Source organism: Coregonus lavaretus (genome assembly GCF_964263955.1).
Source record: "Coregonus lavaretus genome assembly, chromosome: 8".
Classification (NCBI taxonomy): Eukaryota; Metazoa; Chordata; class Actinopteri; order Salmoniformes; family Salmonidae; genus Coregonus; species Coregonus lavaretus.
The window spans coordinates 14,408,492-14,423,321 of NC_139995.1; the positions used below are offsets into that span (position 1 = coordinate 14,408,492).

At 43.6% G+C, this 14,830-nt stretch overlaps 1 protein-coding gene across 3 annotated transcripts in view; it reads left to right on the forward strand.

Annotated features, from left to right (window-relative positions):
* The window catches only part of LOC311134372 (band 4.1-like protein 1), a 108,583-nt gene that overhangs the window by 63,095 nt on the left and 30,658 nt on the right, over positions 1-14,830 (forward strand). For all 3 annotated transcript variants that reach the window (XR_014613685.1, XM_084168029.1, XM_084168028.1), the window contains exons 5-10: positions 2,494-2,536; positions 2,895-2,970; positions 11,633-11,851; positions 12,344-12,431; positions 12,612-12,764; positions 13,951-14,048. Coding sequence is in view for 2 of the 3 variants with exons in the window: in XM_084168029.1 (XP_084024155.1) it covers positions 2,494-2,536; positions 2,895-2,970; positions 11,633-11,851; positions 12,344-12,431; positions 12,612-12,764; positions 13,951-14,048 (677 nt within the window). In the remaining variant the exon portion in view is untranslated. The remainder of the gene's footprint in view (positions 1-2,493; positions 2,537-2,894; positions 2,971-11,632; positions 11,852-12,343; positions 12,432-12,611; positions 12,765-13,950; positions 14,049-14,830) is intronic.

A 14,830-nucleotide genomic window follows, 5' to 3' on the forward strand; every position in this document is an offset into this window, starting at 1 on the left:
GAAAGAAGTATGTGTTTGTGTGTGTGTGTGTGTGTGTGTGTGTGTGTGTGTGTGTGTGTGTGAGAGAGGGGCAAACACAGTAAATGCTGGCCCCCTCTTCAATACCAGGCTTATCTGAGGGCAGCTTTTACTGTCTGGGGTCCTCGGTGACTCTAAGCCAAACAAGACATGATTGAAATGTCCTCTTCAAACTCCTCTCTGCCTCTGTTTGAGGATATTATCCCCACACCATTTGGGGAGAACATCTATTGTGTTTATGATTGGTTGTGAACTATGACTGCAGTGCGTCCTGGCAGCAGAACAGTTGTTATTCCTGCTGGACTGCTCTACATAGAGGAGACAAAGGAGTAGTGCCTTTTAGTAATTGAGTGATCTTTGGCCCAGGCTGACATCAGAGAGATTCAGGAGGATAATAAATGACTGCTGTTGATTATGGTGCTTAGCACGCTGATTAAGCACCAGAGGACCTCACTCGGGTTGTGTGTGAGTGAGAGCTTGTTAGTGTTTGTGTGGGTGGAGTTCAGTTTGTTACATGCAAACCTCATCAGCCAAGTTGCGTGCGTGAGCATTGCAAAATACATTTACACATATATCTTATTCAATAATTTCACCCACACGAAGTGCTAAAATAGAATTTGGTTCTATTTGATACATGCCACACGCTGCAAGTCCCCTCCTTATTGGATATCAGGAAGATACAAACCCCATGGATGCTTGAAAGACAAACGAGGAGAGATTCATTAAAGATCACTAACAAAAAATTAACTAGGTTTCCATTTTTATGTGTGGATTAATTGTCGGAGGAGAGGAACACGATTTTGTATGACTCTACAAAGAACCAGCTAAAAAGAGGCCAATTTGCATGACAGGTAAAATAACAACCCAATGTTTATCTCCCAGGACAAACCATGCCCCCAGTGTCAGGTCTGGAGCGTGAAGTCATGAGTTCTGCTGGTTGGCTACTGCATAGCAACCTAGAGGTGCCAAAAGCCCTGGTCTGCCCTAGAAAGCCTATGTAAATTACAATCGCCAGAATGGCCAAGCAATGCTTTTTTAGACGCCCGTTTTGGCCTCTAAATGTGTTTATTATGATTAAGTTCGGTCCTCACAGTTAATCATTTTAAAGTTATCTACAAATCGAAATATTTAATAAAATAGTAATCCATTCTGACTACTACATTTGTCGTCACACAGGACCACTTGCTGACACTGACCAATCACGGGCTGGCAGGCTACGAGGAGGCTCGCACCCTCATGCAAGCTCTTTGCATGCTCTTTGCATGTGCACCCAGCAGCGTTGGGTTGACTCTCTCTGGCAGGATGAAAACGACTACATTGACCATGATCCTTTGCGAATTTTGGTGCCATTCGGTAATATGGCGTGCTTCAAATTCAAATACTGCGCCATCGTCGTCAGCGGTATCACTCTCTACTAGCTAAATGTCCATGAATGTTTCATGTGTGTTTCGACCTGCCCCCAAATGATTAAAGTTGTTTCACAGTTGGTTTGATATTTTAAACTGCGTGTCTGGTGGGGATAGACAAAATCAACATGCGTGTGTTTCCGGTGTAGTCAGCATGTTAGTGTGCATTTGTGCAGGTCTGCCGGTTTTGACTAGTAGCAGGTTAGGATAATTAATGTGGCAGGTTAGGAGAATTATGTTAATGTTCAGAAAAAAGGTTAGTGTTAGCTAAAATGCAAAAATTGTCCCCGAAAGAATATTAACATATCTAGCTACAACCAGGCCTGACCTGAGAACAGACTTGGTTTCCACTAATGCGATGCAGCGAAATTGGCAGGAACACTTATGGTTTCCAAAGATAGAGTTGGATACTGCTGTGCTGTTTCAACCTTTTCCACTCCTGGTTTCACAGTGATAGTGGCTGCCAGAAAGACTTTCACAATTACTCAGCAGCTGAGATGAGCCACTCAGGCTCAGAAAGCTGGGAAGCTCACTGTCAGTGGTCAGGCACACTGCTTCCTGCGTTATTATCCATGCAATAGGCGTATTCACACTTCCTGTTCAACTAAGAGCACATGAGCATGGTGTGATTGCCAAAGAGTAGGCCATGACCTGAGCGATTTCATAAGGGACATGAGGGTGTGCATTGAATGAGAAAGCTTTATCAACACAAGGCAGGAGGGAGAGTAGCTGTACAAAACCACGCCTCTTGTGGTGAATGATGTCAATGTACATATCTGATGTGATACGAGCTAGGATAACTGGCCGGTGGTAATTTACTGTCAAAATGGGCTAACAGATGCTGGGACTGACACTCATTTCCTCATGCTGAAAGTCTCAGTGGGGAGGTTCCTCCTGCTTCCTCCCTCTCCTCCTCCTTCCATTGAACCATATGTACAGTAAAGGCTTTCACTAGAAACACCATCTGCAATTAGAGCTGTGGAGTGAATCAGAGTGTGGCAACAGGTTGTGCATTAGCCACGTCTCTCACAGACGCCTGTGAATCCTCTCTCTCCTGTCTGTCTTTCAGAATTGGTTGGACCCCTCCAAGGAGATCAAGAAGCAGATGCGCAGTGAGTATACTTGGCCCACAAGCAGTACGCAGCACATTGCACCCACACCATAGACAGAAAACACATTTATTATTCAAATACTGTTTGTTTGTACATGGAATCTGCTAAGTACTTATGCAGTAGAATGAGAAGCTGTAGTTCCATTAAGACAATATAATGAGTTTATGTTTAAAATAAGCATGTTTCTATGCTGTTGTTGGAGCCTGTTGCCATAAATAAATGTTCTCGGACACTTTTGTTGTGACACATGTTATGGTGATTTGGCTATGCCATACATGTGTCACACACATCACCTCTGTGATAGATGTCCAGTCCACATGGGCAGTAACCTCATCACCTCTCCTCTGTCTGTCCTCAGCTGCTCCCTGGCACTTTGCCTTCTCTGTCAAGTTCTACCCTCCAGACCCCTCCCAGCTCACAGAGGACATCACCAGGTACTGTGGTCCAGCAGGGCAGTGTGAAGAGGCCCCCATATCATTCTCACACTGTATATTTTATTAGATACACCACTCCGTTCACGAAAATGGTTCGCTCCTACAGATAGTGAGTCACATGGCCTTGGCTTGCTATATAAAGCAGGCAGACAAGCATCGAGGCATTCAGTTACTGTTCGATTGAATGTTAGAATGGGCAAAACGAGTGACCTAAACGACTTTGAGCGTGGTATGATCGTCGGTGCCAGGCACGGCGGTTCCAGTATCTCAGAAACGGCCAGCCTCCTGGGCTTTTCATGCACACCAGTGTCTAGGTTTTACAGAGAATGGTGCGACAGACAAAAAACATCCAGTCAGCGGCAGTCCTGACCATAACGACAGTAATATCAGAATATCACATTGACACTTTAGCAGTCAATTAAAGTACTCACAATCTTTCAGATTTTACTGAATATAGTCCTTTAGCCAAGCCGGTTCTTCTGACTCTGACTATCCCTTTGAATAGTCTGTTGTAAGTGCAAGGGCACTTGGGGATGAGCAGCACCGTTTAATAGTGTGGCCTGCTCAGGACACAGTGAGAGATGCAACGCATTCCATGTCTTTCCGTCATCAAGGAAAAATGTGTTTGGTCCTTTCATTTGGATAACTTTGCGTGGCACACTGTAATTTTGTGCACCCTTTTTGACATGAAAGGGAAGTTTTATGCACACATGATCTCCCTCTTTGATGACTGATCGCCCCCCGTTTGGCGTTCGTGTAGGATTTAACTTTTTCTTATGTGGCATGCCCTCTGGTACGCACGGCATCGTCGGAGATGGAGGGACTCTGTAGCGGGAGAAAGTTCAGTTTTGTGTGCAGCGTTCCGTTGTTCAATAGTAACCAAGGCGTGTGGCATGAGCTGTCAACCTGTAGTGCATGAGGAAAAGTTGAACATATGGTTTCCAAGGCCTTCCCTCTCGGATCGCCGTTTGAACCCAGTATTTTAGAACTGTTTTTGCCATGGGCCTTCAGGAAGGCTAACAGGCTGGAGAGGCGCGACGTGCGTCTTTGCAGTTTTGTCATTTGTCCTGACATAGTTGACATGTTCTCCTGAGTGGCGCAGTGGTCTAAGGCAAAAAGGTCTAAGGCACTGCATCGCAGTGCTAACTGTGCCACTAGATCCTGGTTCGAATCCAGGCTCTGTCGCAGCCGGCCGCGACCGGGAGACTCATGGGCGGTGCACAATTGGCCCAGCGTCGTCCAGGGTAAGGGAGGGAATGGCCGGCAGGGATGTAGCTCAGTTGATAGAGCATGGCGTTTGCAACGCCAGGGTTGTGGGTTCGATTCCCACGGGGGGCCAGTATAAAAAATATGTATTCACTAACTGTAAGTCGCTCTGGATAAGAGTGTCTGCTAAATGACTAAAATGTAAATGTAATGTTGATTTTGTATGGACGTGTCCATTCCAGGTCACCAGTAGAGCTCACGTAGCCATTGTTTTGTTCAGACAACTCCCTGGTGGCTGTCATGAGGGAGTGAAACCAGTCTGTGACGCAGGGAAATGGGCACTAGCAGGCGGTTTCGACCATGGTACACTAAACAGTCTTGTACAGAGAGTTCATCCCGAATGGGAAAGTAAGGTACGGGGTCTGGGAGAAAAAAATAAGATAAAGATACCTTAATAGAAAATTACTCAAGTGAAAATGAAAGTCACCCAGTAAAATACTACTTGAGTAAAAGTCTAAAAGTATTTGGTTTTAAATATACTTAGGTATCAAAAGTAAATGTAATTGCTAAAACATACTTAAGTATCAAAAGTTAAAGTTAAAGTATAAATCATTTCAAATTCCTTATATTAAGAAAACCAGATGGCACTATTCATATTTTTTTATTTATTTACGGATTGCCAGGGGCACACTCCATCACTCAGACATAATTTACAAACGAAGCATTTGTGTTTAGTGAGTCCGCCAGATCAGAGACAGTAGGGATGACTAGGGATGTTCTCTTGATAAGTGTGTGAATTGGACAATTTTCTTGTCCTGCTAAGCAATCAAAATGTAACAAGTACTTTTGGGTGTAAAAAGTAGATTATTTAAGTTTTATGGAGTAAAAGCAGATTATTTTCATTAGGAATGTAGTAAAAGTAAAAGTAGTCAAAAATATAAATAGTAAAGTAAAGTACAGTACAGATACCCCAAAAAACGACTTAAGTAGTACTTAAAGTATTTTTACTTAAGTACTTTACACCACTGCCAATATGGTAGTAAAGGCCTGATGATCAGTTCATAGGGTAAAACATGTACCCCACAGGAACGTTCGCCACCGCTCAACTGACCACACACAGGCAAGCCCATCCTTTTCTACTATAGAATATTTGCGCTCGGCTGAGGAGAGGGAATTGGATGCAAATGCCACTGTGCATTCTGTTCCATCTGGATGTATTTCATTTTACATTTTAGTCATTTAGCAGATGCTCTTATCCAGAGAGACTTACAGTTAGTGAGTGCATACATTTTTTCATACTGGTCCCCCGTGGGAAACGAACCCACAACCCTGGCGTTGCAAGCGCCATGCTCTACCAACTGAGCTACACGGGACATTTGCGTAAGAAACCCACCGGGAGGCATCGATTGTCTCATTCACCAGGTCAGCATAGACCGCTTTTTTAACAGACAGTGGTAGTCGATGTAGTTTTTGTTGCACAGGAGTAACGTCATCTTTGACTTTCACGTGGTGAATAAACCCTTTTGCACACCCTAGTTTCTGCGCGCTGGGAGTTGCGAGGTGCTGTACCTTAACAGGTGTAGAAGAGGACCGCACAGCACAGTATTACCAGCGATATGCAGATTCAAGGCCGTAACTAAGTCCATGCCTAGCAAAGGCGTTCCCTTTTCCACGATGAAGAAGGAGGCTATAGTAGTAACTGTATCATGCTGGACGTCAGCGGAGAGGCACCCTAACACAGTCTTGTTTAGAGTAGGTAACCAATTTCACATCAAATCAAAATAAAATAAAATACATTTGTATTTGCCACATGCGCCGAATACAACAGGTGTAGACCTTACAGTGAAATGCTTACTTACAAGCCCTTAACCAACAATGCAGTTTTAAGAAAAATAAGTGTTAAGTAAAAAAATAAATAATAATAATAATTAAAGAGCAGCAGTAAAATAAAATAACAGTAGGGAGGCTAGATACAGGGGTTACTGGTACAGAGTCAATGTGCTGGCGCACAGGTTAGTCGAGGTAATTGAGGTAATATGTACATGTGGGTATGATCATCGGTGCCAGGCACGCCGGTTCCAGTATCTCAGAAACGTGGGTAGAGTTATTGTGGTGGTGTCAGGGGGCATTTATCAAAGTAGCGTATATACAAATGCTTGGGTAGGATAGAGACTGAGGACCCCGTATCAACTAACAGTTCAATGGGGTGAGGAGCAACCTTGGAGTACCGACAGAGACTATGCAATGTATTTTCTCTCTGTTCAAATCTTGGTCTAGTATGCATAATACTGTAAGCTCCGGTACCTCGACCTCTTGTACATTTACTTTTTTTATCGGCACGGCACACCCATGCGTAATGACCGGTTTTGTCACAGGCCGTGCATTAAGCCTTGGCGGCGGGGCAGTCCGTAGCGTTAGCTAAGTGTGTATTAGAGCCACGCCTGTAACAGCAGCGACCTGACTTTCTTGTATCATCAGGTGGATTGAAGTCGGCACGGGCCTCTCTGTTTATTCTTCTTTTGGGGCTTTTCTCTCACTGCCTGCACTGGCATTGGATTATTAATGGACTGAATGTGGGCTTGGCCACATTCCACTTGAGTAGCGAGCGCAATAGCAGTGTGCAGTGTGAGATTAGCCTGCAGTAAAAGCCTTTCTTTGACACGAGAGCATGAGGCCTTTTTTAACAAGTTGATCTCTCAACATCTCATCTCCTCTATCACCGAAGTCACAGTTCACAAGTAACTCTCAGGGCAGCAACGTAATCTGCTATGGACTCATCAGGTCTCTGTGCTCTTTGTTGGAATTTATGGCGCTCAACCACGACATTGATAGCCGGAATGAAATGTTCTTGGAGAGCTGTGACAGCTGTTGCAAACGTAGTACCTGTATCTGGTAAGGTGTAAAAGATCCTTTGACCTTCAGTACCAAGGCAATGTAGCAGCACTGCACGCTTCCTACCATCTGGCCAGTCATCTCCTGTAGCATTGATAGCCACCAAGTAGTTGTTGAAGATTTTCAACCACATGGCCAATGGCATTGTAGGTTGACCAGGGAAGAGCAGGAACGGAGTAGGTGATGATGCTAATGCTGCTGCCATCCTCGTCGCCAATCTTGTCGTTTAGTAGGCTCAGCAACATGAGGACACGATGGGTATAATTAATTAAGGGTACGTTTACTCAGCAAGCTTAGCACTCCATCACAGCATACATCATCAGCACATGCATACTCTTCTTCTCCCTATCTGAAATCCTGTTCTCATTGTACTTCCGTTCTGTGTCAGAATAGGTAGAATAAAATACCTGTATGTCTCTAGTGGTACACTTGGGTAGTGCAGCAGAACACAACACAGCTAAAAACAAGAAGAAGTGGCTCCAGTGGGCACTCGATCACCAACACTGAACAATTGACGAATCCCGGTTCCTGTTGTGTAATGCTGATGGCAGAGTCAGGATTTGGCGTAAGCAGCAAGCAGCATGAGTCCATGGCCTCATCCTGCCTGGTGTCAACGGTAAAGGCTGGTGGTGGTGGTGTAATGGTGTGGGGAATGTTGTCCTGGCACACGTTAGGTCCCTTATATAATATATAATATAATATGCCATTTAGCAGACGCTTTTATCCAAAGCGACTTACAGTCATGCATGCATACATATTTTGTGTATGGGTGGTCCTGGGGATCGAACCCACTACCTTGGCGTTACAAGCGCCTTGCTCTACCAGCTGAGCTACAGAGGTCCCTTGATACCAATTGAGCAACGTTTGAATGGCACACCTTGTAGAGTCCATTCCCCGAAGAATTCAGGCTGTTCTGGGGGCAAAGCGGGATCCGACCCGGTACTAGATGGATGTACCTAATAAACTGGCCACTGTGTGTATATAGGGCCCTATAAAATCTGCGATGTGGACTGAATCACGGAATCCAGATAATAAAATGGAAGGTAACACTTTATTTGGATAGTCCATCTGTAGATGCTCTACAGACTATCAGTAACATTTCAATGAACTATATTTTAACCTTAACCCTTATCCTAACCCTAAACTTAACCCTTACCCTAACCCTTATTCTAAACATCAATCAATGAAATTGTATTTGTCACATGCACCGAATACAACAGAAATGCTTACGTACGAGCCCTTTCCCAACAATGCAGAGTTAAAAAGTAAGAACACTTGCAAAAAATAATAATAATTAGTAACACAATAAATAACTATAATAAGGCTATATTCAAGGAGTACCAGTACCGAGTCAATGTGCAGGGGTACAAGGTAGTTGAGGTAATATGTACATGTAGGCAGGGGTAAAAGTGACTAGGCAATCAGGATAGATAAACAGAGTAGCAGCAGCTTATGTGAAGAGTGTGAAAGTGTGGCGTCAGTATGCATGTGTGTATGAGCGTCTGTCTGTGTGTGTTGGAGTGACATTGTAAGTATGTGTGTGTGTGGGTAGAGTCCAGTGAGTGTGCATAGAGTCAGTGCAAAATAGTCCGTGTAGCCATTTGATTAACTGCTCAGCAGTTTTATGGATTAGGGTAGAAACTGTTCAGGAGCCTAAACATTGCCCTGAATCTAGCCGATAGTCAGTTTCTTATCAACAGATAGTCAGTTTCTTATCAACAGATAGTCAGTTGCTTATCAACAGATAGTCAGTTTCTTATCAACAGATAGTCAGTTGCTTATCAACAGATAGTCAGTTTCTTATCAACAGATAGTCAGTTGCTTATCAACAGATAGTCAGTTTCTTATCAACAGATAGTCAGTTTCTTATCAACAGATAGTCAGTTGCTTATCAACAGATAGTCAGTTGCTTATCAACAGATAGTCAGTTGCTTATCAACAGATAGTCAGTTGCTTATCAACAGATAGTTTGTTGATAGTATGACCATCTGACCAAATAAAGTGTGACCAAACAGAATTCAACAATATTCAAAAAAGTTATTGCACTTAGTAGGGAATCAACTAAATGTATTGAAAAGTAATTAATTAGCCTAAGTTGATCATAAGACATGAACAGAATGCATCTGTGATTCGTATTTCATGCGACTTTCTGAAGAAACATCGAGAATTCCCTGTCTGTGTATGTGCAGTGCGAGTGTCTACCACTTTGTGTAGCCGTTAGCGATGATGCTAATGAAAAGTCTTCTGGTAGATGGAAAGGCTTTCCCAAAAACCTTCTCAATTAAATGTTAACTACAAAGTAGCCTATGCTTACCTGGCAGAATGATATCATGATTATTTGCATCAATCCAGTGGGTATTTGTTTTGCAAACTCTACGATCACATGTGTGCTACAAAAACACCTCTAAACAACAGCTTCTTGCTTCTGGAATTAACACCCAAAAATCAAAATCAAATAAAAAATCCCAAGCTCAAACGTTGTCTCCTGATGTGGTTTAAGCATTTTTGTAGACTTAGAACATCCAATTTAGTTGTTTTTCTATTTTTAAAAAATTTGATTTTGAGAGGGAAAACCTGAAAAAATGGGGGGAAACAGAAACCTGGAAAAAAACAACGGAGAAAATGAAATTTGGGAAGAAACGGATTCAGGCTACTAATAATAGAGATTTTATAGGGCCTTATATACAGTATACACACACACACATACAGTTCATTCGTAAAGTATTCAGATCCTTCACTTTTTCCACATTTTGTTACGTTACAGCCTTATTCTAAAATGGATTAAAAAAAGAAAATCTCAGCAATCTACCCCATAATGACAAAGCAAAAACAGGTTTTTAGAAAAAAACAGGCAGTGGCTCGGGTGGTTGATGTCCTTGATGATCTTTTTGGCCTTCCTGTGACATCGGGTGCTGTAGGTGTCTTGGAGGGCCGGTAGTTTGCCCCCGGTAATGCGTTTGGCAGACCGCACCACCCTCTGGAGAGCTTGTGAGGGTTTTAGGTGCCAAGCCAAATTTCTTCAGCCTCCTGAGGTTGAAGAGGCTCTGTTGCGCCTTCTTCACCACACTGTCTGCGTGGGTGGACCATTTCAGTTTGTCGGTGATGTGTACGCCAAGGAACTTGAAGCTTTCCTCCTTCTCCACTGCGGTCCCGTCGATGTAGATAGGGGGGTGCACCCTCTGCTGTTTCCTGAAGTCCACGATCATCTCCTTTGTTTTGTTGACCGGTTGTAAGAAAATAGAAAGCTGTGAAAATGAAAAAACAGGTTTCTGATAAGATTTCAGTTAGGCTTGGATGCATTTTATGTTGTTGAAATAGGCTACTATCAGCTTTTATGATGCTGATAAAAATAGCACCCCAACAGAAGGTATCTAACTGAGCATTCGCATTCTCTCAAGATGCTGAAATAAATAAATAATATTTCTCCACTCCTGTTCCCCAGTGAAAATGTTGCCTACATTTGTTGTATCATTTTACTGCAAGAAATTATTAATTATGCAGGAGTTAATATTAAGGCTGTGAGAGAGGTTATAGACCTACAGTCAGTGTTTAGATTTCAGTTTCCATTTTAACCCATCTGAACAGTAAGCTACAGTTCCCTTGATGTGCCATAGGCCTATTTAAAGTCCCCTCTTGTAACTGGGCTGTCATGTGCCTTTTACTGAGGAGTGGCTTCCGTCTGGCCACTCTACCATAAAGGCCTGCTTGGTGGAGTGCTGCAGAGATGGTTGTCCTTCTGGAAGGTTCTTCCATCTCCACAGAGGAACTATGGAGCTCTGTCAGAGTGACCATCGGGTTCTTGGTCACTTTAGGAATAGTCTTGGTGGTTCCAAACTTCTCCCATTTTTAAGAATGATGGAGGCCACTGTGTTCTTTGGGACCTTCAATGCTGCAGAAATGTTTAGGTACCCTTCCCCAGATCTGTGCCTCGACACAATCCTGTCTCGGAGCTCTACGGACAATTCCTTCGACCTCATGGCTTGGTTTTTTCTCTGACATGCACTGTCAACTGTGGGACCTTATATAGAAGGAGTTTGCTTTTCCAAATCATGTCCAATCAATTTAATTTACCACAGGTAGACTCCAGTCAAGTTGTAGAAACATCTCAAGGATGATCAATGGACACAGGATGCACCAGAGCTCAATTTCAAGTCTCATAGCAAAGGATTTTGCTTTATCATTATGGGGTATTGTGTGTAAATTGATGAGGAAAAAATTAATTTAATAGATTTTACAATAATGTTGAAAAAGTGAAGGGGTCTGAATACTTTCCGAATGCACTGTACATGGAAGCTCGCAGCACGCAGTCTCTCATACTTACAGTATCAGTTTGCACATTAAAATATCACTGTAAAACAACAAACGTTTGTATTGAAAGACTTTGTACAATTGTAATAATTTACAGTGCACATTTCACGGCTGTCAAATAATTCCAAATCCCACTCTATTTAGAAGGATTAGCTACATTCGGAATTCCACTGACCGTTATGGATTAACTCCTCAACCTTCTTGTTGGAGCTTGCCTTTGGCGAGGCCTTTTTTAACATCTCCCTCTCCCTCACAGATACTACCTGTGTCTGCAGCTGAGAGATGACATGTTGTCAGGTCGTCTGCCCTGTTCCTTCGTGACCCATGCCCTGCTGGGTTCCTACGCTGTGCAGGCCGAGCTGGGAGACTATGACACCGACGACCATGGCCCCGACTACGTCAGCGACTTCCGCTTCGCACCTAATCAGACGCGAGAGCTGGAGGAGAGGGTCATGGAGCTCCATCGGAACTACAGGTAGTAGTTATGGTTATGGCCAAGAGTATAATCTGACCACCAGAAAATGATAGGGCCATGACAAGGGTCTGGTAGGTTTTCCTGGCCAGGTCACATGATCAGAAAAACCTCTAGACCCAGTCAGGTTTATTTCAGTTGCATATTTGTAGTAAATACATATCTCCATCTCTCATTCATATGGAACCATTGGAGCCTGCTGATGAACCTTTGCTCAGACAGTGTCCAACAACACACCATACATATGTTGACAAATGCCACCACATTGCCCTGGCATCTGTCATGGCTGTCTACATGGAGGCCTTGCCAACACTGTCAATACTTCCCCAGTCTCAGGGTCTCCCCCATCCCTTTCCTGGCATGGCCCCAGTGCTTGACTCTTGGCCAAGGAGTTATGGTAGAAAGGTGGAGGGAGAGACATGGGATTGGAAATATCACTCATACCATTTGAATATTCAATTGGTTCTCCTGTGTGAATTGCATTTTTGGTTTCAGGGGTATGACTCCAGCTGATGCAGAAATCAACTTCCTGGAAAATGCTAAGAAGCTATCCATGTATGGGGTGGACCTTCATCATGCCAAGGTATGCTGTTACATATTACATTTTGTGAGTCTATGTTTCTATGTGACTGTGCAGGATTATTTATTTTACCTTATACACCAACATATTACTTTATTACTTGAATGTTTCCTCTCCTTCCCTCTCTTCTTCCTCTCCTTTCATCTTCCTCTCCTCTGCCATGCTGGTCCTTGGCTGCTCCAGGATTCAGAAGGGATTGACATCATGCTGGGCGTGTGTGCCAACGGGCTCCTGATCTACCGCGACCGCCTGAGGATCAATCGCTTCGCCTGGCCAAAGATCCTTAAGATCTCCTACAAGAGGAGCAACTTCTACATCAAGATCCGGCCTGGGGAGGTAAACTGAACCAAGTTAGAGTGGCTGCTCTGTACATTCTTAGAAAAAAGGGTTCCTGAAGGGTTCTTCGGCTGTCACCGTAGAGAACCCTTTTTGGTTCCAGTTAGAAAGGGTTCTACATGGAACATAAAACGGTTCTACTTGGAACCAACAAGAGTTCTTCAAAGTGTTATCCTATGGGGACAGCCGAAGAGGTTCTAGGTAGCACCTTTTTTTCTAAGAGTGTAGATGAGGTGTTACCCCCTTACAAAATGAACATGAGACATTAACATTTATGCAGTATGCACCCTATCATTTCTGTTATAACTGGAACTACGTCCAGCTAAAGATTGTGAGGAAACGAATGTGTGGTCAGTTCGACTGACCAGAGAACTGGAAAATATTCCCCCCCCCAATTTTGCTGCTCCACAGGCTTAGAATCTATAGCCTGCCTCTCTCTCCCAGTCCCTTTTCAGTTCTTGCTGCGCTGCAGCCACAACCTCTGCAGCCTACTGAGCTTAGCCCCAGCCCAGCAGCTCAGCCCAGTGTGCCAGGCTGTCTGGCCAGGGCTGCTAAAGTGACAGAGCCCCACAATGAGCCTGTGGAAGAGCAGGATAAAGACATGTAGCACTGCCAGTGCAGCTGCAGCAGCACCCAGAATAGAAGGATGAAAAGTCTAAATATAGTCATGAAAATTGAAATGCTACCCTCATGTTTGTCTCCTCTGTTTGAAAATGGTCGTTTCTTAGCCATTTGGCTCAGTGCAGGAATCTGTCTGGTGGTCACAGGGCTGGAATTTCAGGGAGAACAGATTACTAGTGTGCATACTTGGGAGTTTTAACCTTGCTTGTCAGCCATTTGGCTTTGGAACAGGTGTCTGTGGGTTTACAGGAGTGAACAGTTTCACACTGTGTCTGTTTGCTTAGAGCTTGTTTCATCTTCTGAGTGACAAGCAGGCCGATTCAACAAATCTATCTGAACAGCATATAACTTCAAATTGTGACAGTTTGGAATATGAAATAAAGTGCTGATGCATTACAAGGTTGTTTTTAAGAACGTATCATGTCATTCAAAACTGCATTCACTCCCTCATACACTGCATTCATGCAGTAAATGTAACCACAAGAAACACCTGCTCCTCTCTCTTTCCCCTCCCTCCCTTCCTTTCTGTCTCCCCCTCTCCCTCTATCTCCCTCTCGTGAACCAGTACGAGCAGTTTGAGAGCACTATTGGCTTCAAGCTTCCCAACCACCGGGCGGCTAAGAGACTATGGAAGGTCTGCATCGAGCACCACACCTTCTTCAGGTAAGAGCAACTTCAGGTATCTAATCCCCTCTGTAAGTCGCTCTGGATAAGAGCGTCTGCTAAATTACTAAAATGTAAATGTAAATGTAGTAGCACTCTTGTACCTCTCTTATGTTACCCCATGCAAGCCATTTCTCCTTAAGTCCGCTTGATCTTTAGGCAGCCAAATATAACCAAACACCACTCACTTCAAGCCTGTTCACATCTCTCTATAGCATTTTCCCATCCGCTTCCAGCACCTTCTATCCCACTGTTGGGGAAGCTCAGGAGTGATTATAGCACAGCTTTGATCAGGGCTCTCTCTCCCTGTAGGCACCATCCCCATCCACAGCAACATTTTGTTTCACAGCAGCCAGCACTAGACTGAGGCTGAAGGTGTTTCCCTCTCTGTTTTGTGTCTTCCTCTTCATGTTACGACTTGTGTCTCTGGTGTTTCTCTGCCCATGCTGCCTCAGGTTTTGAGGAATTCACTGTAAGAGGAATATGCAACCATGTAGTAAAGAGCAATGTTTTCAAGCAGGTGCTGCTGCTCTAACACGAGTCCAATGTTCTCAGCATTTTACAAAGCCATTTACTACATCCAGTAATTACTCTCATACTTACATCTGGTATTTCTCTCAATTGTTTTGCTGTAAAGCAAGGATGGTGAATTTCTCTTTCACCAGTATTTTTAACCCTTGTTATTTGTCTACTGTTGCAACCAAAATACCATGCAATCAGACAATAAATATGTTCCTGAATCTTGATTCTCCAGGTTAGTCTCCAGAATTAGGGCTGATGAA